At 37.6% G+C, this 20,538-nt stretch overlaps 1 protein-coding gene and 1 non-coding gene across 5 annotated transcripts in view; one reads left to right on the plus strand and one right to left on the minus strand.

Annotated features, from left to right (window-relative positions):
• The window catches only part of WDR70 (WD repeat domain 70), a 328,762-nt gene that overhangs the window by 42,530 nt on the left and 265,694 nt on the right, over positions 1–20,538 (minus strand). For all 4 annotated transcript variants that reach the window (XM_032278922.1, XM_032278923.1, XM_032278926.1 and 1 more), the window contains 3 exons: positions 12,405–12,504; positions 9,049–9,133; positions 7,467–7,605 (listed from right to left, as the gene is read on the minus strand). In XM_032278922.1, the coding sequence (XP_032134813.1) occupies positions 7,467–7,605; positions 9,049–9,133; positions 12,405–12,504 (324 nt within the window). The remainder of the gene's footprint in view (positions 1–7,466; positions 7,606–9,048; positions 9,134–12,404; positions 12,505–20,538) is intronic.
• Positions 9,747–9,853, plus strand: LOC116552475. The gene has a single exon (XR_004269405.1). It is a non-coding gene; the product is annotated as a U6 spliceosomal RNA (small nuclear RNA).

Below are 20,538 nucleotides of genomic sequence, written 5' to 3' on the forward strand. Positions count from 1 at the left end.
CTTAGTTTGTAACACAGCTTGGCACAGCACTGTTACTGATCCTATTTTTATTTAAAAATTTGGTATTTTATTCATCATAGACTTTCTGCATTTTTTTATATTGTTGCATTAAAGTGTTATTTATCTTGATTACTGAGTGTTTTAGCACCCCCGTAAACTTTGTGATTGAGGAAAGCATCTCACTTGCATCACCCTAATCCTGGCCCTGTCTGTGGAAATACTGTCTTCCACAAAACCAGTCCCTGGTGCCAAAAAGGTTGAGCACCGTTGATTTATATGACATTTTCAAAACCATAACACAATAATGATGGAGAAAAGATCAGTGAATGCCAGGGCTTAGGAGTTGAGGGTGGAAGAGGAGTCAGTGTGTGACTATAGTGGGATAGCAAAAAGGATGATGGAACTGTTCTGTATTCTGATTGTTTTGATGGTGATTACATGAATCTATACGTGTGTTTAAAATCACAGAACTGTATGCTTTCTTAAAAAGGTCAATTTTACAGTATCATAATTTTTCCAAAATAATAAAAAGGAATCAGCACTAAACTAGTCCCTGTCATCTTCCCTACCTAAAAATATGTTAAGATTGGATATCGCAGATATCAACAGTTAAACCACTATGAAATCTAAGAATTCTCTTTACTCTCATGTGCCTACAGATGAACATTCAACTGTATTTTTCAAATCTGAAGAACTACTGCTCTGCAACCTTCATAACATACCTCTAGTGAATGACAACCAAGAAGCAATTTAATCAAGTCTTATTGATGCTGCCTTAGTAGGTGAGCTCAGCTGAATTCAAGTTCCTATTTAAATTATATGTGTATGCTGCTTGCTTTAGGAAATCCCCCAAAAAGCGTTTAATTTTTTCAAGGTGGTCTTGTAGTCCAAATTATGAAGGCAGCAAAAATGCAATGTTGTTTTTCACCATATTCTAATGGCATCTCTTTTCTTCAGTGATTAAAGAAAATACTCCTAGAGACAGTAGTACTGAGTGACCACTGTACTTCTTGACAGTAAAACATTGCCCTAATAAGACATGCTAGAATGTGGCTCTTGACCCTGGAAAAGATAGTTGCAGAGAAAGAAATATATACTGGCAAATTTACACTAAAACTCCATCATTTTCTACTTGCTCTCAGGTTTCCTATCAAATATACACACATCTTGGAGGACCAAGAAACAACCAGTGCTCTGAGACCCTACCTTTCTGTTCTCAGTGAGCAAGTGTTCCACACACCTATGTTAGGTATACTGTCCTATCACTTGGCTGTGAGCAAATATACATATTTCATTAAATACAAATATGTTACTCAGCCTCCCTCTAGGATATGCACTGTTTAATCCTCCTAAAAAAGTGAATTATAATAAAATTTCATTAAGCTGATACCACATTATTCAAAATAATACATAATTCAAAGCAAATGCTATTCCCTCATCAACAAGCTGCCTGATTACTCTATAATAAAAATCAGATAATGGAAAGCTAGCTAATTCAAAGCCCACTTTTTCCATCTCCTCGTGTTTCACATTAAGGAGGTTCCACTATATTTTAGAAGGCAGATAAATGCCAAATGAAGTCTTTCAAGTTTATTTTCAGTTAGCATTTGTAGTGCTGAGAGCTGAGGTTCTCCCTGTGTAATGATATTCCTTGTATGACTCTGGGCAGAGACGCTGCTTGACTCCTTTATTTCTAGAAACTTATAAGGAGGTGCAATTCTGCCAGAGCTGGGACTTTATATCAGTAAAACAGATGATTATTCTATTCCCAGTATGAAATGAAAGAACAGATGAGCTCCTCAACTCCTTCAGAGTCAAACTTTCACAGGCATAGTATCATTAATTTGTTTGAAGTGAATTCCCAGAACAGCTACATCTACATTCAAAAGTAAGAACAAAGCTACATTCCAAAGCCAATTCTGAGGACTTCTGCAATATCCATTAATTTGAATTATCTTTCTGCTTTCCTCCCCAAGTACAAATAACGGAGGCTGACTATAATCTGAAAAACCAGGATGAGCCTTGCACATTATAAATTAAGATAAATAGCTAGCTTCATCTATTATTTCATGGCCCTTTTTATCCATTTAGTCTTCCTCTTCAATCTCTCTGAATTTAAAACAGCAATATTCTCTCCTAATAAGAACGTAAAAACATTTTTGTGAAATAAAAAGTGCTAACACTTTCATTTCCAGAATATACACTTTTTAAATTTATGTTATGCATAATTGTGTTACATGAGTAACATGCATAATTATACATAACATATAAAATGAAAGTGGTAGCGCTTTCATTTCCAGAATATATACTTTCTCAAACTATAAAGTTAGTCCCTGGAAAACAACAACTATCAGAGTATTTCAAACAGACAGAAAACACCAGATACTTCATATTTTGAGTTTTCTTTTTCAGAGACCATAAATGAGGTATGCATATAATATATTTCATTTCTCACAGAAAAGAGACATTCTGAAAAACAAGCTGTGATAGAAGAAAGAAAAACTGTAAGATAATTCTTGTTTTTTACTACCTAAAAATGTCCTAAAGAAAATCAAATATTATTTAGAAATGAAAAATGAGGGTTTTTTTCCTTCCTTAAAAGACCTCTACTATCATACTTCTAATGTTAATATTAGGATTTCAATCAACTTTATTTATTTTTTTGAGATGGAGTCTTGCTCTTTTGCCCAGGCTGGAGTGCAGTGGTGCCATCTCTGCTTACTGCAACCTCTGCTTCTCAGGTTCAAGCTATTCTCCTGCCTCAGCCTACTGAATAGCTGGGATTATAGGCTCCTGCCACCACACCTGGCTGATTTTTGTATTTTTAGTAGAGACAAGGTTTCATCATGTTGGCCAGGCTGGTCCTGAACTCCTGACCTCAGGTAATCTACCCGCCTTGGCCTCCCAAAGTGCTGGGATTACACGCATGAGTCACCATGCCAGGCCTTTTCAATCGACTTTAAAATGCCCAAGGCATACTAGTTGAAAATATCAAAGCAAATTTCCTTTTTTCTCGTTTCAGAGGCCAAACACTAGATCAGTTATGCCTGAAGGTATAGCAGTGTTTTAAAAAATAAAAGTTTAGTTTTTTAATTCTTTCTTATCCTAATTTTGTTCAGCCTTATTTACAAAAATAGAGGTCTCTCACCCAAGTACCTAAGGAAACACACAAATTAGAAAAGAAGTTAGGCTCAGGTGTAAAATTTCTGGCTTTTTTCCTTTCCTCCTTTTCCTTCTTTACCCATGAGAATGCCTGCTATCTCTGAAATTACTGTCAAAAGCAAGTGAGGTGCAGAGACCATGAAACAATATCAGGTTAAAAAAACCTGATTAACCATGCTTAAGCTAAAAAATATAAATGGTAATATACTGGTAAAATTGCATAAGTCACTCGGTTTATACTAGTTAAAAAGAAAATTCTATTACTCATTTCACAATAAATTATCTACATTATCATCTGATGAAAAACTACCAAGCTAATAATATTGTTATTTTAGAGCATTTCCCTAAATAATGGGTCTTAAGAAAAGCTTAAAATTTCATAATTTTCTCCAAATAAAATTAATTTTAATAATTGACATGTCATCTCCAAATTGTATTTTATCCATTCTTTCTTTCCTATGCTTTTATTGCATAAAGCAGAGTAATGGAAGCCCTTTACATAATGCATAAAAAGCATAAGGCGCCATCTTACACAAAAACAAAAGTGGATTTGTAAATTCAAGATTCAAGTTATATTCTGGAATTCATCTTAGAAAAGAGGCCAGTCATACTATTCAAATCACAAAGAATTAGATAATAAATGAAGAGAGAGAGAGAAGAGTGTGTATGTACACACACGTGCATCTGTGTGCATACGTGTGTGTATTAGTCCGTTCTCACAGTGCTAATAAAGACATGGGTAATTTATAATGGAAAGAGGTTTAATGGACTCACAGTTCCACAGGGCTGGGAGGCCTTATGATCATGGTGGAAGGTAAAGGAGGGCCAAAGGCACATCTTTACATGGCAACAGGCAAGAGAGCATGCGCAGGAGAATGCCCCTTTATAAAACCATCAGATCTCATAAGACTTATTCACTATCACGAGAACAGCATGGAAAAGACCTGCCCTCATGATCCAATTACATCCCACCAGGTCCTTCCCACAACTCATGAGGAGCTACAATTCAAGATGAGATTTGGGTGGGGAACATAGACAAACCATTTCAGTGTATAATTTGAGTAAATGTAATTAGACTACAAGGGAAATGTCTAAAAATTTTAGCAAAATTGTAAAATGTGTGCAAACATCATGAAATAGCAAATGTTAAAGAAACATACACTATTTCCAAGCAAACAGACTTTAGAATCTCTACACTGAATAGAGAAAGCAAACATTTTTCAAAGAATACGACAATGCAGAGAACAGAATTAAAACAAGCTTTGGTCTTTAAAAAACTTTATTTCAAAAATAATTATAGAAAGTATATTTGCTATATTTTTTAAAAGCTATGTTTTTGTGAAGATAGTTTAGTTAATAAAAATATTTGCATAGATTGTTAACATCTTCTGACTGAAAACAATGTTTGGCTCCATATATATATACTGAACCTGGTGTCCTAGAATATACGCATGTAAGGGTTTACTCTGTTTTAGAAGACAGTGTGGGAGGAGCGTAACCAATCATACTTCACTACAGTAAATGGACACATCTAGAATAGACATAATGCCATCACTGTCTGTGCCTTGGTCAAACAAGTACACTGATATTAAGAATCTGAGATGCTGCCTTTTATGCAAATTAAAACTGAACATAATACTACCATGCAGTGTGGTATTTCCAACACAGAATTATAAAAGAGGTGTCTTTTGGCTCTTCTAGCAAAGTGTCCACCTTTTTATTCATTCCAAGAAATGTACTTACTTATTTTTTTACATTCCAAGAAGACATAAAACTTGGTACAATAGGTCAAAGGGACTGTTAAAAGCCCCTTTATTTAACAGAGCATTCATATATAAACAGAAAAATGATGTTGTTTGATGTTAACAATAACAATAAGCCCTCACCCTCACTAAACCAACAATTTAATAGGACTCTTTAGGGTGCGTGGTTTTGTAGCTATTTGAAGTTCTCTCTTCATCCATCTATTAAAATGGATCTCATAATTTATCTTCTGACTTTTCTAAGATGATTCAATATTGGATGTTCTATTTATTTAGTGAAACTTCTTTCTTAGCTTCTTTTCATTTGCTCGTCTCTTAAATGATGTTTCTTAGGGCTCATTTTTCTATCCTTTATTCCCTTGCCTTAATCAAACTCATTAGCAATCAACATTTCAACTATGCACTATAAATGTTTTTTTCTCAAAACTGTCTCTTCTTTCTCTTATGCACCAAACTGATTAAACCATCTGCATACTGAGTGTCTCAGAAGTCCTATAGGTATTTCAAGCTCAACATATCAACAACAGAATTCACTTTCTTCCAAAATCTGCTTTATTTTCTCTCTACGTATTTTGATGTCAATGAACATTCACCCAGTCTCCCAAATTATAAACTTCTGGCTTCATCTACGCAGGCTCACCAAATCTTAAAAAACTAAACTTTATATTTCAAAAAGAATTAACCATTTCAAAACTTAGATCTGAATGTGTCTTCCTTTGCTTAAAACACACACACACACACACACACACACACCCCAAGATAGTCATCTTCTTATTGTATACAGGACCAGTTTCTCTAGATATCTCTCTCCTGCCTCGCTCTCCAAAGACACACCTATCATCTACAATAGGCCTTACTTGCACTTCCCAAGTATTTCTCTAACTCATTCAATAAATATTAAGAGCTATCTATATGCCAGGCACTGTTCAAAGCATCGAGGATACTGCAGTAAACAAAAAGTTTCTGCCCTTGTGTGAGTGATTTACATCCTGGTAGAAGAAGACAGACAAACCAAACAATTATACAATATATGAGGTGGCGGTAAGTACTATGGAGAAGAAGATCTGCCTATAAAGGTAACACAGAGAAAAAAATGTATCACACATTATGAGACACTAATTTTTCCAGCAAACAGCATGTTCTTGCTATAAACTATAGAAGCCCAGCATGTCTTTAAAAGTGCAATTATACTTCTACATTCCTTAATTTATTTACCTTTCAACTTAAGCTACAATTTAAAAATACATCAAGTGTGATACTGAAATGTATAGTCATTGAGAGGCATAGCAGAACACAGCTTATTTCTAACAACCAATTATAGTAATTTTACTTTCTAAGATTAAAGTTGATAGAGTCGATTGTTTTCTTGGATTCTAGTGTTTTAGTTGGTTCCTAATGCACCCGGAAAAAGCACTGTGAGTGCTGGCACATTTCAAATTATGTCATGAGATTAGAATCTATTAAACATAAATACTCATCTATAATTAATCTCACTGTTTGTTTCACTTTTCCTATAATACTCTAACTATACCATGGTTTTACATTCAGAACCTGCAAATTAAGACTTCACAGTAATACTAGAACATTTGAGACAGGAGTTTTTTGCTGGTGATTTAAAAACAGTTGTTCAATTGTCTGAGTCACTTAAGTACATTATATGTCTCAACTGTTTACAAAGTGCTGAAACAACATGAAAAAACCTACAAAAGAGCACTGTTTAAGATATAGGATATTACTAAAAGATTTGACAATGAGCCAAAGAAAATTTACACAGACATTAATTGGCCTGTTTCATACTCAGAAAATTACAGATTTTCCTTACCATGTAAATAATAATACAGTTGAAAGGAATTGAAATTGAGGAATTTTCATTATTGTTCTATTACATGTGGCTCCAGTCTCAATCTCAGGACATAAAAGAATGAATGAATGAGTGAATGAGTGAGTGAGTGAATGCTGGTGTTTTAGTGTTCATATAAATCTGTAAAGAAAACTAATGTACTTTTTTAAGATGTAGAAGTTAAATCTGAAATGTTTTAAACTTCCAAATAACTAAAGAGCAATTAAGCTTGGTGCAAGCTGAGCCTGACTTTAATGACTACAATCCACACAAGCAGAGTTCTGTCAAAGTTTTCACGGTTTCAAGAAAAATGATAAACTTTGTCACTTCTTAAGCTTACACTTCCGTCAACAATCCCTAGATCCTCACCAACATGCCCATCGTGGGATGCTCCTTTCTGTATCCTACATGCTGATCACCTTCTTCCCTCCACAACCTGGTTGGCAGACAGGGGGAAACATCTCAGGCCCAGCTGCAATTCCTAAGTGTGGGCCCATAGGAAATAACGGATCGGGGAAAGGGATGGGGTAGATCAGTAGTCCACGGCATACTGGTAACTCTATGCTAGAGTGAAAAGCAGCTATCACTGTGCTCTCAAGGCCAGAGGTTATATTCTATTTAACAAACAAAACCAAAACAAAAGATAGGTAAGAGGCAAACTTTACATATTCTCAAAGCTAAGGAGAAAAGAATATACGTACCGCATCTGTGATGTCTATTTCATACACCCTTTGGAAAGTCCTACGCTCAAAGAAAACAAGTTTGCCGCTGCCACATCCTCTTTGCACAGATGTACCAGTGACTATGAGCTTATCATCCGGACTGAAACAGCAGTCAGTCCTATAGAAAAAAAGAGTTTATGAGTATAGGCTTATGACCTGCATAAGCTGGACAATAGTCTAACAATAATGAATGAATTAAATAAAACATCACTGTAATAAGAGCTAACTCCTATACAGGGCTTATGAGTCAAGCACTTACATTAATTTATTTAATGGTCACAATAATCCTATGCAGTAGATATTATCATCCACATTTTACTGATGAAGAAACTGAAGAAAATAATTTAGTTACACCTTGCACACGGTAACACAAGTAAGCAGCGTGGCTAAGATTCAAACTTAGGCAGTCTGATTCCAGAATCTGTGCTTTTTAACTTCCACATTACAATTTTTTTTAATGTAAAGGGAGCATTTAAAAACTCCATATAGACATTAAGACTGTCTACAGACAGATATATATATATATGATTAATGTCTAAGTAATGATTATTTTGGCCATTTTAAAAACTATTTTTACTAACACCACTACCATCACCCCCAAATAATTTGAGTTATGTCAAGTCGAACACCATGAAATGAGCCACAGATTGCACTGCCGGAACCTAATAGATGGCTTTGATTCCAAGGCTTTTGTTATTGGCGGTCTGGCCATCTGACTGTGACTAATCCAAGACATGACCCAAAGAAGTTATATAGTTAGCATTACTTGTAGCAGGTATAATAGCTCAAAAAATTCTCATCAGCTATAAACTCATGTTTGTTTGTTTTAACATAAAATGCAATGGGCAGCAGACCGTGTTAGAGTTAGTGCTGCATTATTATACAGCTTCCTTCACTTGATGCTTGCATTATCATCATGCTAGCGTCATTATTGACACAGGTATAAAATTTCATTTCTACTAAAATAGAACAATTTGCCTAGGCACCAACTATAGGACTTAGAGGTCAAGTTTCAACTCAGCTGTCTCAAGAAAATCTTTAAAAGTTTCAGGTGACAATTTAGTAGATTGGAGATAACAGTGAGACAGTCTGAACAAGTGAAGGATGCTGAATTATTGAATTGAATGATTAAAAAACAAGAAAGAAAATGAGCTGTACTATAAATGCTCAGTAAATATTAAAAACTGCTTTAATGGTATGACAGCTCAAATTTTAAAAAACCACAGATTTTAAAAGGCCCACCTTGTCATTTATACAATATTAAAAGAACAGTTGAATCTCTTAAAACATTTTTACTACCTCAAGACTTGTGCATGCATACAATACACACAAACACATGAATAAATGCAAATACATAATTTTAACTTCAAAAAAGGTTTCTGAAGTCTACAGAATGTGCAAAATAAGAAAAAATAAAATACATTTTTCAAAAAACAGATTTTGATCACTCTCTCAAGTCTCTTTTCCAGAAGATCTAAAAGCCCTGACATAAATTAACATTAAGGTAAAAATACTTTTCTATTCTCCTATGCTGATCAAATATTTTAAATATGCTACTTACATTGGGAACATGGTGGGAAGACCCGAGGCTGAAAAAAGTGGCTTATTAAATTGTCGTATGTCCCATAATTTTAATGAATCATCACCTGACAGAGGAATGAGTGGGGGAAAAAAAGACAAAAAAGTGAATTGTGCAAAAAGGACTTGCTCCCAGTTTGTTAAACTTAATGTATAACTATAAGGAAGAAAGGGAAGGGGAAGGGAAGAAAGAGGGAGGAAAGAAAGGAAGAAAGATGCTAGACTCACACAAGCATGTTTTACTTTTTTAACTGTTCAGAGAGCCTGAAAGCAGTAGTCACAAGAACAGTTGAAAGCTATGTGATAATGAATTAGCCTTCTAGAAATTACTTTCCAGATAGATGTAGCATCTGCAAGGTAAAGGTACCCTGGAGAATCTGCTCTGAAGTATGATATTAGAGCAGATGGTAGTTCCCCTGTGGTGCATTTGAACACACCTGACTTCTTGAAGAGATTTTAATTTAACAACTATCAGGACTGAAAATAGTTCAATTTACAACAGATTCCTTTTCCCACTGGTGTGTGGGTAAAGCTATCCATTAACGTTAATAAGGGTGAGCCATGCGATTTCTTTCTCTCCAGTGTAATTCTACCTACGGCTATCATTCTCCACTTTGCTGGGGAGTACAGCTTTGCCAAGCCATTTAAAGAATAATGAATATTTTTAAAGAATCACTTTTTGTGCTCACTTTGGCAGCACGAATACTAAGACTGGAACGATACACAGAAGATTAGCATGACCCCTGCACAAGCATGACATACAAATTTGTGAAGCATTCCATATTTATATAAAGAATAAATTTTAAAAATCACTTTTTAATATTTCTATAGGGCAAATTCCTGAAAAGAACAAAAACCAAATTTATATAATGTTTTCAGTGTTCTTGCTCCCCAGTGCCCACAGCTGAGGCCTGCCTCAACCCCTTGGGTCCAATAAGGAATCAGAATCAGGTGCAAGTGAGGAGAGTGAAGAGTTCAGTAAAAAATCCCCCCTTTTACAGTGACGCTTCCTCTGAAACCACTTTTGGCAGGTGCACTAATTCACAACTGGCTCGACTCAGGACCTGCTTGTACTGGGAGAACTTTGTAAGCTCACCTTTGAAATGTCACGTTATTGCTTTTAGCTTTTTTTTTTTTTTTGAGAACAAGTCTTGCTCTGTCACTCAGGCTGGAGTGCAGTAGTGGGATCGCAACTCACTGTAACCTCAGCCTCCCAGGTTCAAGTGATTCTCCTGCCTCAGCCTCCCCAGTAGCTGGGACTACAGACATGCACCACTACGCCCAACTACTTTTTGTATTTTTAGTAGAGACAGGGTTTCATCATGTTGTCCAGGCTGGTCTCAAACTCCTGGCCTCAAGTGATCCACCTGCCTCAGCCTCCCAAAGTGCTGGGATTACAGGTGTGGGCCACTGCACCCAGCCTATTTTGGTCTTTAAAAAAAGGTTACATATCCCCACAATCTTCAAAAAGTAAGAAAACATTAACCTATATTAATTCCATCTAATCCAGCAGGTTATGCAGTTAGCAGAAGCACCTTGTAACACCCTGAGTACTCTTCGCTAAATAGATTTCTATCTGTCATATTCTATACATCCAGGAAGGAAAATGATGGAATACAGTATATATGTGATATTAACCAATTAAGTTATCCAAAATCTATTAAATATGCATATTAAAAAAAAATATATACACACACACACACACACACACACAAACACACACACACGTGTGTGTGTGTGTGAGAGAGAGAGAGATGGAAGGGAAACGTAAGAATTATCATCAAAATGGATTTTACTGAAATAGAGTTAGTTATACTTCTAAGGGAGTAATTATCAACTGGGTAATTACTCAGTTGAGTAATTATGGGCTCACCTATTCTATCACCTGTGAAGAATATTCAATCTACACTTTTCCTTTCTCCCCTATTCTCCCCTAACTCCATCTCAGAGACTTGGATATACCATCCTAAAGATGCATGAGTGGATGTAGGAATTCTTAAGTGGAGCATTTATCATTTGAAAACTTTCCTAGGGGATTCAGATACACTCTTGGAATGAGAGCCATTGTTTTAAATAAATAATATATAGAACTTTAATTGGGAGTCATCTCTGAACTCAAGTAGCTGGTCAGAATTGATGGACCAAAATACATATTTTACACATATCCCATTTGCCATGTGTATCATGAAATATTGCATGTATACGTGCTTTGATTTTTTAAAGTTACGCAAGTGAGAGAAGTTTAGATACAACAGTAAAGTTTTCTTAAACAGAATCTGAATGAGTTCCCAAGGGTAAAAGGACAGAGACTAGTTAAATTGAGGGGAAAGCTATGCCACTTCTCTTGCCTCTCTCTTCACTTCCACTATCCTACACACTGGGTTGTAAAGTCCTTTCAGGAAAAGGACTCTGTCTGTAATGTTTACAGTTTATACCCAGCACCTAACAGAATGACAGCTCATAGTAGGTGCTCAATATACAGTAGTTGAGTGACTGAATGAATAGCTAAATATAGCACTGCTAGACTCAGCTGCCTAAAGTGTAGCTCCTCCTTTGGCCTACAGAATAAAGGCTATGTAAGGACCTCTGCAGCATAGTTCCCATCTACTTACCATGCTACTAGTATTAATTTTCTTTACGTGATATTTAAGACCCTCTGTAACACAGCTCCAACCTACTTACTATGCTATTTCTTTTCTCTCCCCATAAATGGGTCTATAGGAAAATCTTCAGCTATGTCCCATACTCTCACACAATGCTGCCTTCACTATTTTCCATCTGCTTCTATCAATACACAGCCTATCTATGTGATAAAGACTTAGCAAAAAATTAGAAAGCTATATCCAACCATATGAAAGTGAGTAAACTTACAATATGACCATATAGAACTGTTTTTAAAAATAACATCTAGATATAGACTTCTTAAAAGTTAGTATTTGAACTGGAAAAAAAAAAGGCAATGGTCAACAAATAGAAGACTTTGAAGTACCAGACACAGAATTAAAAAATGGTATGGAAGGAATATAGGTGATCATCTATAAACTTCCCAAGGCAGAGGCAGAGATCATCTGTAAAGGCTTCAAACTCTTATGGAATTTGAATATAAATGAAAAACTTAGGCAAAAAATAAGTAAATATTTAAAAATTTTACTTGGTAATTTTTAATACAAATAATGTTGCTAAGTTGGAAATGCATTTTAATGAAGAAATCAGACTGGCAAAGGTACATTAACAAAAATGACGGCAAGCTTTACTAAGCACTAGGATATTACCGTCATATTTGTTAAAGATGATCATTTTATATACAGAAATATATCAAAATGAAAGCTTTTAACCTACCTCCACGAGAGGCAAGAACATTACCATCATAGGAAAAAGTCACACAGGAAGTGTCTGTGCCTGGGTCATGAGCCTGTTTATAGTGGAACTTCGGATGAACCTATTCACAAAGACAAAGTGTTAATATCTCACCTGAATTCAGAAGAGAATACTTCTGTGGCAAGAACATTTCACTTTATCATGATGACGATGATACACACCTATAGGCAAAGTATTAATTTCACATGACTGCAATTTGTTTTCTGGAAAAAAAAAAGGCTTTTAAAAATATCCATTTGCCTTAATAAAGAATAGAGAAGGTAAGTCCTAGCAGGAGACATTTTTCCAAATTGCCCTAGCAAGCTCTATAAAAGATAAGACTACAATAACTTCTTCATATTTACTTATTCATATTATGCTTATAAAGTTATTAGGACCAGTTCCTGTATTTATCGGAAACAGCAAATATAAATCAAGATTACAAGTGAGCAATCATTTATTTACCCCAAAATATTTACTGTATTCCTAGGATATGCCATACACTATGCACATGGTTGGAGGTCCTGAACTATCCTTAATGTGCCTGTAGAATGAATAACGATAATAATAATGGCAGCTAACCCTTACACAATGCTTATTGTATTTTAGGCACTATATGCTTTCCTATCTTGCCTATTTAGTCCTCACAATCACTCTGTAAGTTAGGTTCTACTATTATCATCTCCATTTTATAGTTTGAGAAACTGAGGTACAGAAACCGAAGTACCTTGTCTAAGGCCACACAGTTTGTAAGCAGTAGGGAAGAGTTTGAACCAAAAATACTCCTAAATACTGCATTATAATCCTTCTCTTACTGATTTATCTTTAATAGTATTTTTACTTCTAACGTTGTTTCTACACAGTTAATGACTTGTAATTCTACTACACCAAACTTGCCACTCAGTTATGACTTAGCAACCAGCACAAGGTACTAGGAAGTCAATTACCTCAAAAGGTATGGTCTATATGAATGAAGACATTTGGTCCATTAAAAACTTTGTCCCCTACATAGCTGTCATTACTAAGGTAACCTCTATAATAGTTCTGTATGTGTGTCTAGGTGCACCTGTGTATGCACACCAACATGACAAGCTGGCTAATTACACAATGATTCTGGGCCATTACCAATTTTCTTAGGGTACTTCCATAGCAAAAGACAGAGGCACTGCTGGTAATGACAGCATGTGAGTCCCTCCTGGGAGCCACAGGTATGGGAATGCAAGTGAGCTCATCTCCATTGTTCTTGTAGCAACCCTTATGAAGAATGAGTCACAAAACAGAGTTCATGTACTTTGCCCTCCCGATAATATCCCTGACACCCAGTCCCTGGGCTTACATCTAAAAAACATCCAGTAATGAGGAGTACACCACCTTATAAAAGAAGGCCATTTCATTAAAAAAAAAAAAAAATCTGTATAACTGAGTGAAAACTGGCTTCTCAGTTCTTCCTCTGGGTAACAGTCTTAGAATTTATATTAGTTATCATGCTTCTACCTTTCATGGATACAAAGAATTCATTGATTCAGCATTTTTTTAAATTGGACATCAACTGTATGGCAGACACTACGTAAGTTAATCAGAGAAAACACTAATGTGCAGAAATAAGCACAGCTTCTCAAAGACTTGGCAGTCCCCTGAAAGGATACAGATCAGCACACAGAGTGACAAGTGCTACAATGGGGAAATACAGAGTAATATGTAAGCACTGAGGAGAAGGTCCTAACCCAAACTTGACAATGAGGGAAAAAATAAATCAGAGATCTAACAGATAAAGTAAAAGTTAGCAGTTGCAGGAGCAGGAGGTGAGGGCAAGAAAGTATTTTGGTCAGAGGATACTACACTGTGGTAAGCCAAATTTTTACTCTCGTGACCTCTGCCCCCTAGTGTGATGCCCATGAATACCTTATATGGTCAAAGAAGCTTGGCAGGTGTAATTATGGTTACTAATCAGCTGACCTTAATAGGTAGATTATCTTGGATTCCAGGTGGGGCTGAAGCAGTTGCATGAGCTACAGTGCTGACAAAAAAGTCACAGAAATGTGACGGAAGAGGAAGTCAGAGAAATTTGAGACATGAGAAGTGTCTGACATGTCACTATCGGCTTAAAGATGAAGGGGGCCACATGTCAAGGAAACAGGTATCTGAATCCTGCCACCAACCAATAAGCTTGAAAGAGAACCTTGAGCTCAGATTGACAGCCACATCCCAAGCCAATACTTTGATTTTAGCCTAGTGAGACCCTAAGAAGAGAATCTACCCACACTGTGCCAGACTTCCTACAGAAATTGTGAGAAACCAAAGGAATGGTGGGAACCTGATATGAACAGGCCCCAGATATCAAGGCTGTATAAAGACATGTGATATAGTTTTGATCTGTGTCTCCACCTAAATATCATGTCAAATTGTAATTCCCATTGTTGGAGATGGGACCTGGTAGGAGGTGACCTGATCATGGGGGTGGTTTCTCATGAATGGTTCAGCACCATTCCCTTTGGTACAGTCCTCATGATAATGGGTGAGTTCTCGTTAGATCTGATCATTTAAAAGTGTGTGGCACCTCCCTCCCCCTTCTCTTACTTCTGCCATGTGAGATGCCTCATTCCCCCTTTGCCTTCCACCAGGACTGTAAGTTTCCTGAAGCATCCCCACAAGCCAAGCAGATGCCAGCATCATGTACCTCTATAGCCTGCAGAACCATGAGCCAATTAAACCTCTTTTCTTTATAAATTATGCAGCCTCAGATATTTCTTTATAGCGATGTGAGAACAGACCAATATACCATGTTAAAGAGCTTAGATTTTACCCTGAAGGCAAAAGGGAGCTGCTAAAGTTTAGGCAGAGGAGTAGTATGACTAGACTTGCTTATTTTTCAATAATCTTTCTGAACACATGTGGAGAACAGACTGGGAATATTCTGTTCCTAGGACAAACAAAACTCTGCTACCAACCTCAATATGAAAATCTGCCACTTGCTTATATCCCATCAAGTTACCAACTACTAAACTCTAAATGAAACTTTTGGAAAATCTTATAAACAGTGGTAGCAGTTTATCAAAAAGTCCTGTATTTCATTTGGCCTCCCAATGAATTTAGTTTTTTATTTGCTTGTTTTAAAAGTTTTGTTTTTAATGTTAAAAAATACATATAGATATCCAAATAGAGGAAAGACCTATCATTTCATGAGTGATGAGACAGTGTAGTACACTAAAAAGAGCATTGGGCCAGGAACCAGGGGGCACAAAATCTAGATTCAGTTGCAAAAACTAGCACTGTGACCTGGGACAAATTACTTAGCCTGTCTGGTTCACACTTCTATCTTCTGTAAAATAAAGAGATTGAAGTAAATGTTTTCCAGGGTCATTTATAGCTCTATGATTCTTAGGGAAAAGACAAAACAGGCAAATGCATAATACTTTATAATTCAATTAACTGATCAATATATACTTTATTAATAAGACAAAATCTTGAACGTCAATATTTGAAAATATAAGTACACACATGCATATAGATGTGTACACACTCATATACAAGTAAGCAAAGTGAGAAAAAGAACCTTAAAATGTGTAGAATCCAGTGGATTCACATCACACAAACTGTGTGATGCCCAGAGCATGCAGACAGTTCCATTTGATAGTCTTAACTATAACACTTGTTGTTCCAGAGAAGAAAAGAGATGAGATTGTGGAATCTGATGCTCCCTAAATTAGTCTTGCTTCCCTGTGCTTGTAATCACCCTATGTGGGATTCTTAAGTTTAAAGATGGATAGCCATCCAGTGCTCAAGTAAAGAAAAAGTGATCTGCTTTTGAAAAAAAAAAAAAAATTCTGCTAGATCTAAGAGGTGATGATGTAGATACGATATAATGAACTGAATGGGAATATGGGATTTTGACTATAGGTGATTTCATCTTACTGTAGTAAGAAGGGACTTCACCAAATATTCATCTGCTATATGTTTATGTCTCCTCATTTAGTATTCCCTTTAAAGGAGCATTATGTTGGAGGTGTAATGTTTTGAAACCCAACTCAGAATTCATTATTTATAATGCAGAAAGAGTGAATATATGCCACACAACAAGCCCGATCCAGTCTTTCTGACCTCCAACATATTCCATTGTTGTATATATTTACATTTTAGTGCAACACCCTTTTAAAGTAATAAATGGCTGGATATTAATAATCAAGGTCCCAAGGGAGAGGAAGAGATGCACTCAAAATATATTAATTCAAGCTGGGTGCGGTGGCTCATGCCTATAATCCCAGTACTGTGGGAGGCTGAGGCGGGCAGATCACAAAGTCAAGAGATTGAAACCATCCTGGCCAACATCATGAAACCCCGTTTCTACTAAAAATACAAATATTAGCTGGGTGTGGTGGCATGCACCTGTAGTCCCAGCTACTCAGGAGGCTGAAGCAGGAGAATCACTTGACCCAGGAGGCGGGGGGTGCAGTGAGTCAAGATCACATCACTACCCTCCAGCCTGAGCAACAGAGTGAGACTCTGTCTCTAAATTAATAAATAATCTAATTCATTTTCTCTTTCAAAGGATCTAATAAAAAGGCACCAAGTCTTTAGTTGATTGAGATAAAGAGCTCCCAAATTTTATATCAAAAAGTGCTCTTCAATTATTAACTTCATCTTAACTAAAAACAAAGGTATATTTCAATGAGGAAAAAGAGACAAAGGTGACCTAAAATTTGCGTCAAGCATCAACGCTCGGACAGTCCATTATGACAGATAGCCTCACACTTTGAAAACAATGTCAACTTAACTGAAAAACACTTCTGGCATAATGTCAGGAATCTAAAACTGCAACTTGTCCCTTTAACTGCTGTTATAATCATCCTAAGTAAAGAACATAGTTCTTTAGGAAGTTGAGATTGATTATTAACTAACTTATACAGACTTATTCTTTTTTTTTTTTATTTGAGATGGAGTTTCACTCTTGTTGCCCAGGCTGGAGTGCAATGGCATGGTCTCATAGGCTTCTTATTCTTAGGTGTACCTTACACTATGATTTGGAGAAATCAAGTCTCAAACATTCACAAAGATGGAAAATGCAAGCACAAAAGCCTAGAGTTTTAAAGGCCATGTCTGGGACCATACAATACAAACTACCAATTGGTAAAACTATCTCTATACCTCTTTTCTCAGCAGATGGTCATGGAGCCTCTGGCAGTAAAAAATGCATTATACCACAAGGAGTATCAGTCCATTTCTGGGTGGCTCTAACTGGCAACACTTTTTTAAACTGGATCCAAGACTCACTTCTAACAACTACTTATGAGTCCTGGTCCAGTCGTCTGTGGCTATGCTGACTAAATATAGTTTTTCTTCTCTGACACAGTCTGTCAAATTCTTAAGAGAAAACTCTATCTTCCACAAATTCTTTTATTTATTTATTTATTTTATTTTTCCTTTCTGAGACAGGGTGATTTCCTGTCACCCAGGTTAGAGTGCATTGCTCACTGCAGCCCCAATCTCCCAGGCTCAAGCAATCCTCCTGCCTTAGCCTCCCAAGTACTGACTACAGACACAAGCTACCATGCCTGGCTGGTTTTTATATTTTATTTTGTAGAGCAGGCAGGCGTCTCACTGTGTTGTCCAGCTGGTCATGAACTCCTGGGTCTCACAATATTGGGAAGTGATCTTCCCACCTAGGTCTCACGATGTTAGGAAGATTTGGGCAAGATGGTTGATTAGATGCAGCCAGGTGGAACGGCTGCCACCAAGGAACCAGAATGACTGGCATACTCCCAACAGATCTTCAGAGAGTAGATGGAAGGAAGACACAGAAGCTGGGCTGAAGGAAGAGGAAGCTGGGAACCCTGCATAGGGTTATAGCATACTAGACTTGCTTCTGGCCCCCAGTGACTCCAAGGGAGCAGATGAAGTGAAAAAGCAAGGAGCAACCCACTCTTGCCATGGGCCTTTAGAATCCTAGAAGGAGGAGACCCCTTGATCACCATGGACACTTAGTTGGCAGGGAAAGCTGCTTAGAAAAGTAGTAGGGGCAGCACACCAGCCAACAGAGTTTGGTGTGGGAACATCTGTAGTGGAGCACTGCCAGGAATGCCTATACCCCTAGGATGGACTTGCTCACATAGAAGACTTTAGCCCTAAGCAAACTGTTGGACCTGAAACTGTAGGGGCAGTCTTGCCCATCAAATGGGGCTGGTCTGACCTGAGTATCCCTGAGTCAGCGGGTCTCTCCCAGGGCCCCAGTCTGGCTGGGCCTGCTTGCAGTGCAGCCTCAGGTACCCTGGGAGTCTGTATCATAGCTCCTGCACTGGCAGACCATGCCTGACCATTGGAGAGCTCCAGTGGGGCAGCCCTTGTGGCCATACACCAGCGTGCCAACACCCTCTCCTCACTGCAGCTTCCCCCAGGCCCACAGCAACCCCCTATATCATTTTGCTGGTGTGTGTCTGCATGAGTGGATTTTGCCTTCCCTGCTCAACCAGCATAAGCCTGTAACCTGTCCTGACACTGTTACTGGTAAGAGTGCACACCACCTCCTCACCCACACTGTACCACCATTGCAGTCAGTGCCTCAGTGGGCACAGAGCCCACCAGCCCTGCCCCCACCAACACCCTGTCCCAGTGCCAACACTGCTGCCTGAGTGAAAATAGAGACAGAGAACATTGGACCCTCCCCTTCCCTGAGCAGCCAATCCCTGGCTGCATGAAACATGCACAGAGGGCACACACAGACCTGTGCTTGCCAGCATCCTTCCCCCATGCTAACACCACCATCAACTTGACCACACACACAGTTGCCAGGGTGGGCCCTCATCCCCCTGAGCTGTGCTGCTTCCATTGCTTCTGGGAATGCCTGCACAGAGGTAGGCACTCTAATACCTACTAAGCACACTGCTGTAGCCATCAAGCATGCACCCCTCTACCCCTCCACAGTACTGCTACTGCTGCTTCTGGCACATGTGAACAAGGATGGATCCCGCTGCCACGACCCTACAAAATGCTTAAGCTGGCACCATCTATCGAAGTGTAATGACCCTCACCCCAGTGCAGTGGGTTCCTAATCAAAAGGAGCCAGAGAACAAGGTCAGGTAGTGATACAAGACCCCCAGAGTTAGAGCATACAGTCCAGGAGTTGTGTGCTGAGCCTTGGCCCCATAAAATCTTCCAGAAATGCAGCTAGTTGACTGAATCCACATTATACCAAAATCAAATCACCAATGTCATCAAGTAGGATAAAAGAAAAAAGAAATCCCAAGGACACCAACTTCAAAGACTGAAGGAACATCAGCCCACAAAGATGAGAAAGAACCAGTACCAGAACTCTGACAACTCAAAAAGCCAGAGTGCCTTCTTTCCTCCAAATGACTGAACTACCTCTCCAGCAAGGATTCTGAACCAGGCTGAGACAGCTGAAATGACAGAAACAGAATTCAGAATATAGACAGGAAAAAAGGTCACTGAGGTGCAGAACTACATTGAAACCCAATCCAAAGAAAGTAACAATCACAACAAAATGACATAGGAACTGACAGACAAAACAGCCAGAATAGAAAAGAATGTAATGAACCTGATAGAGCTGAAAAATATACTACAAGAATTTCACAATGCAATCACAAGTATTAACAGCAGAATAGACTAAACTGAAGAAATAATCTCAGAGCTTGAAAACTGGCTTTCCAAAATGAGACAATCAGGCAAGAATAGAGAAAAAAGAATGAAAAGGAACATATAAAACCTCTGAGAAATTGAGATTATGTAAAGAGACCAGATCTACTACTAATTGGTGTCCCTGAAAGAGATGGGGAGAATGGAAACAAATATTTCAGGGAATTGTTCATGAGAACTTTGCCAAACTAGCTAGAGAGGCCAACATTCAAATTCAGGAAATGCAGAGAAACCCAGTAAGATACTTCACAAGAATATCATCCCAAAGACACATAATAATCAGAATCTTTAATGTTGAAATGAAAGAAAAAATGTTAAGGCAGCTAGAGAGAAAAGTCAGGTCACCTACAAAGGGAAGTCCATCAAACTAACAGACGACCTCTCAGCAGAGTCTACAAGCCAAAAGAGACTGGGGGCTGATATTCAACATTCTTAAAGAAAAGAAATTCCAACACAGAATTTCATATCT

The sequence above is a fragment of the Sapajus apella genome, unplaced genomic scaffold (assembly GCF_009761245.1).
Source record: "Sapajus apella isolate SASKATOON/1434 unplaced genomic scaffold, GSC_monkey_1.0 scaffold11, whole genome shotgun sequence".
NCBI classification, from domain to species: domain Eukaryota; kingdom Metazoa; phylum Chordata; class Mammalia; order Primates; family Cebidae; genus Sapajus; species Sapajus apella.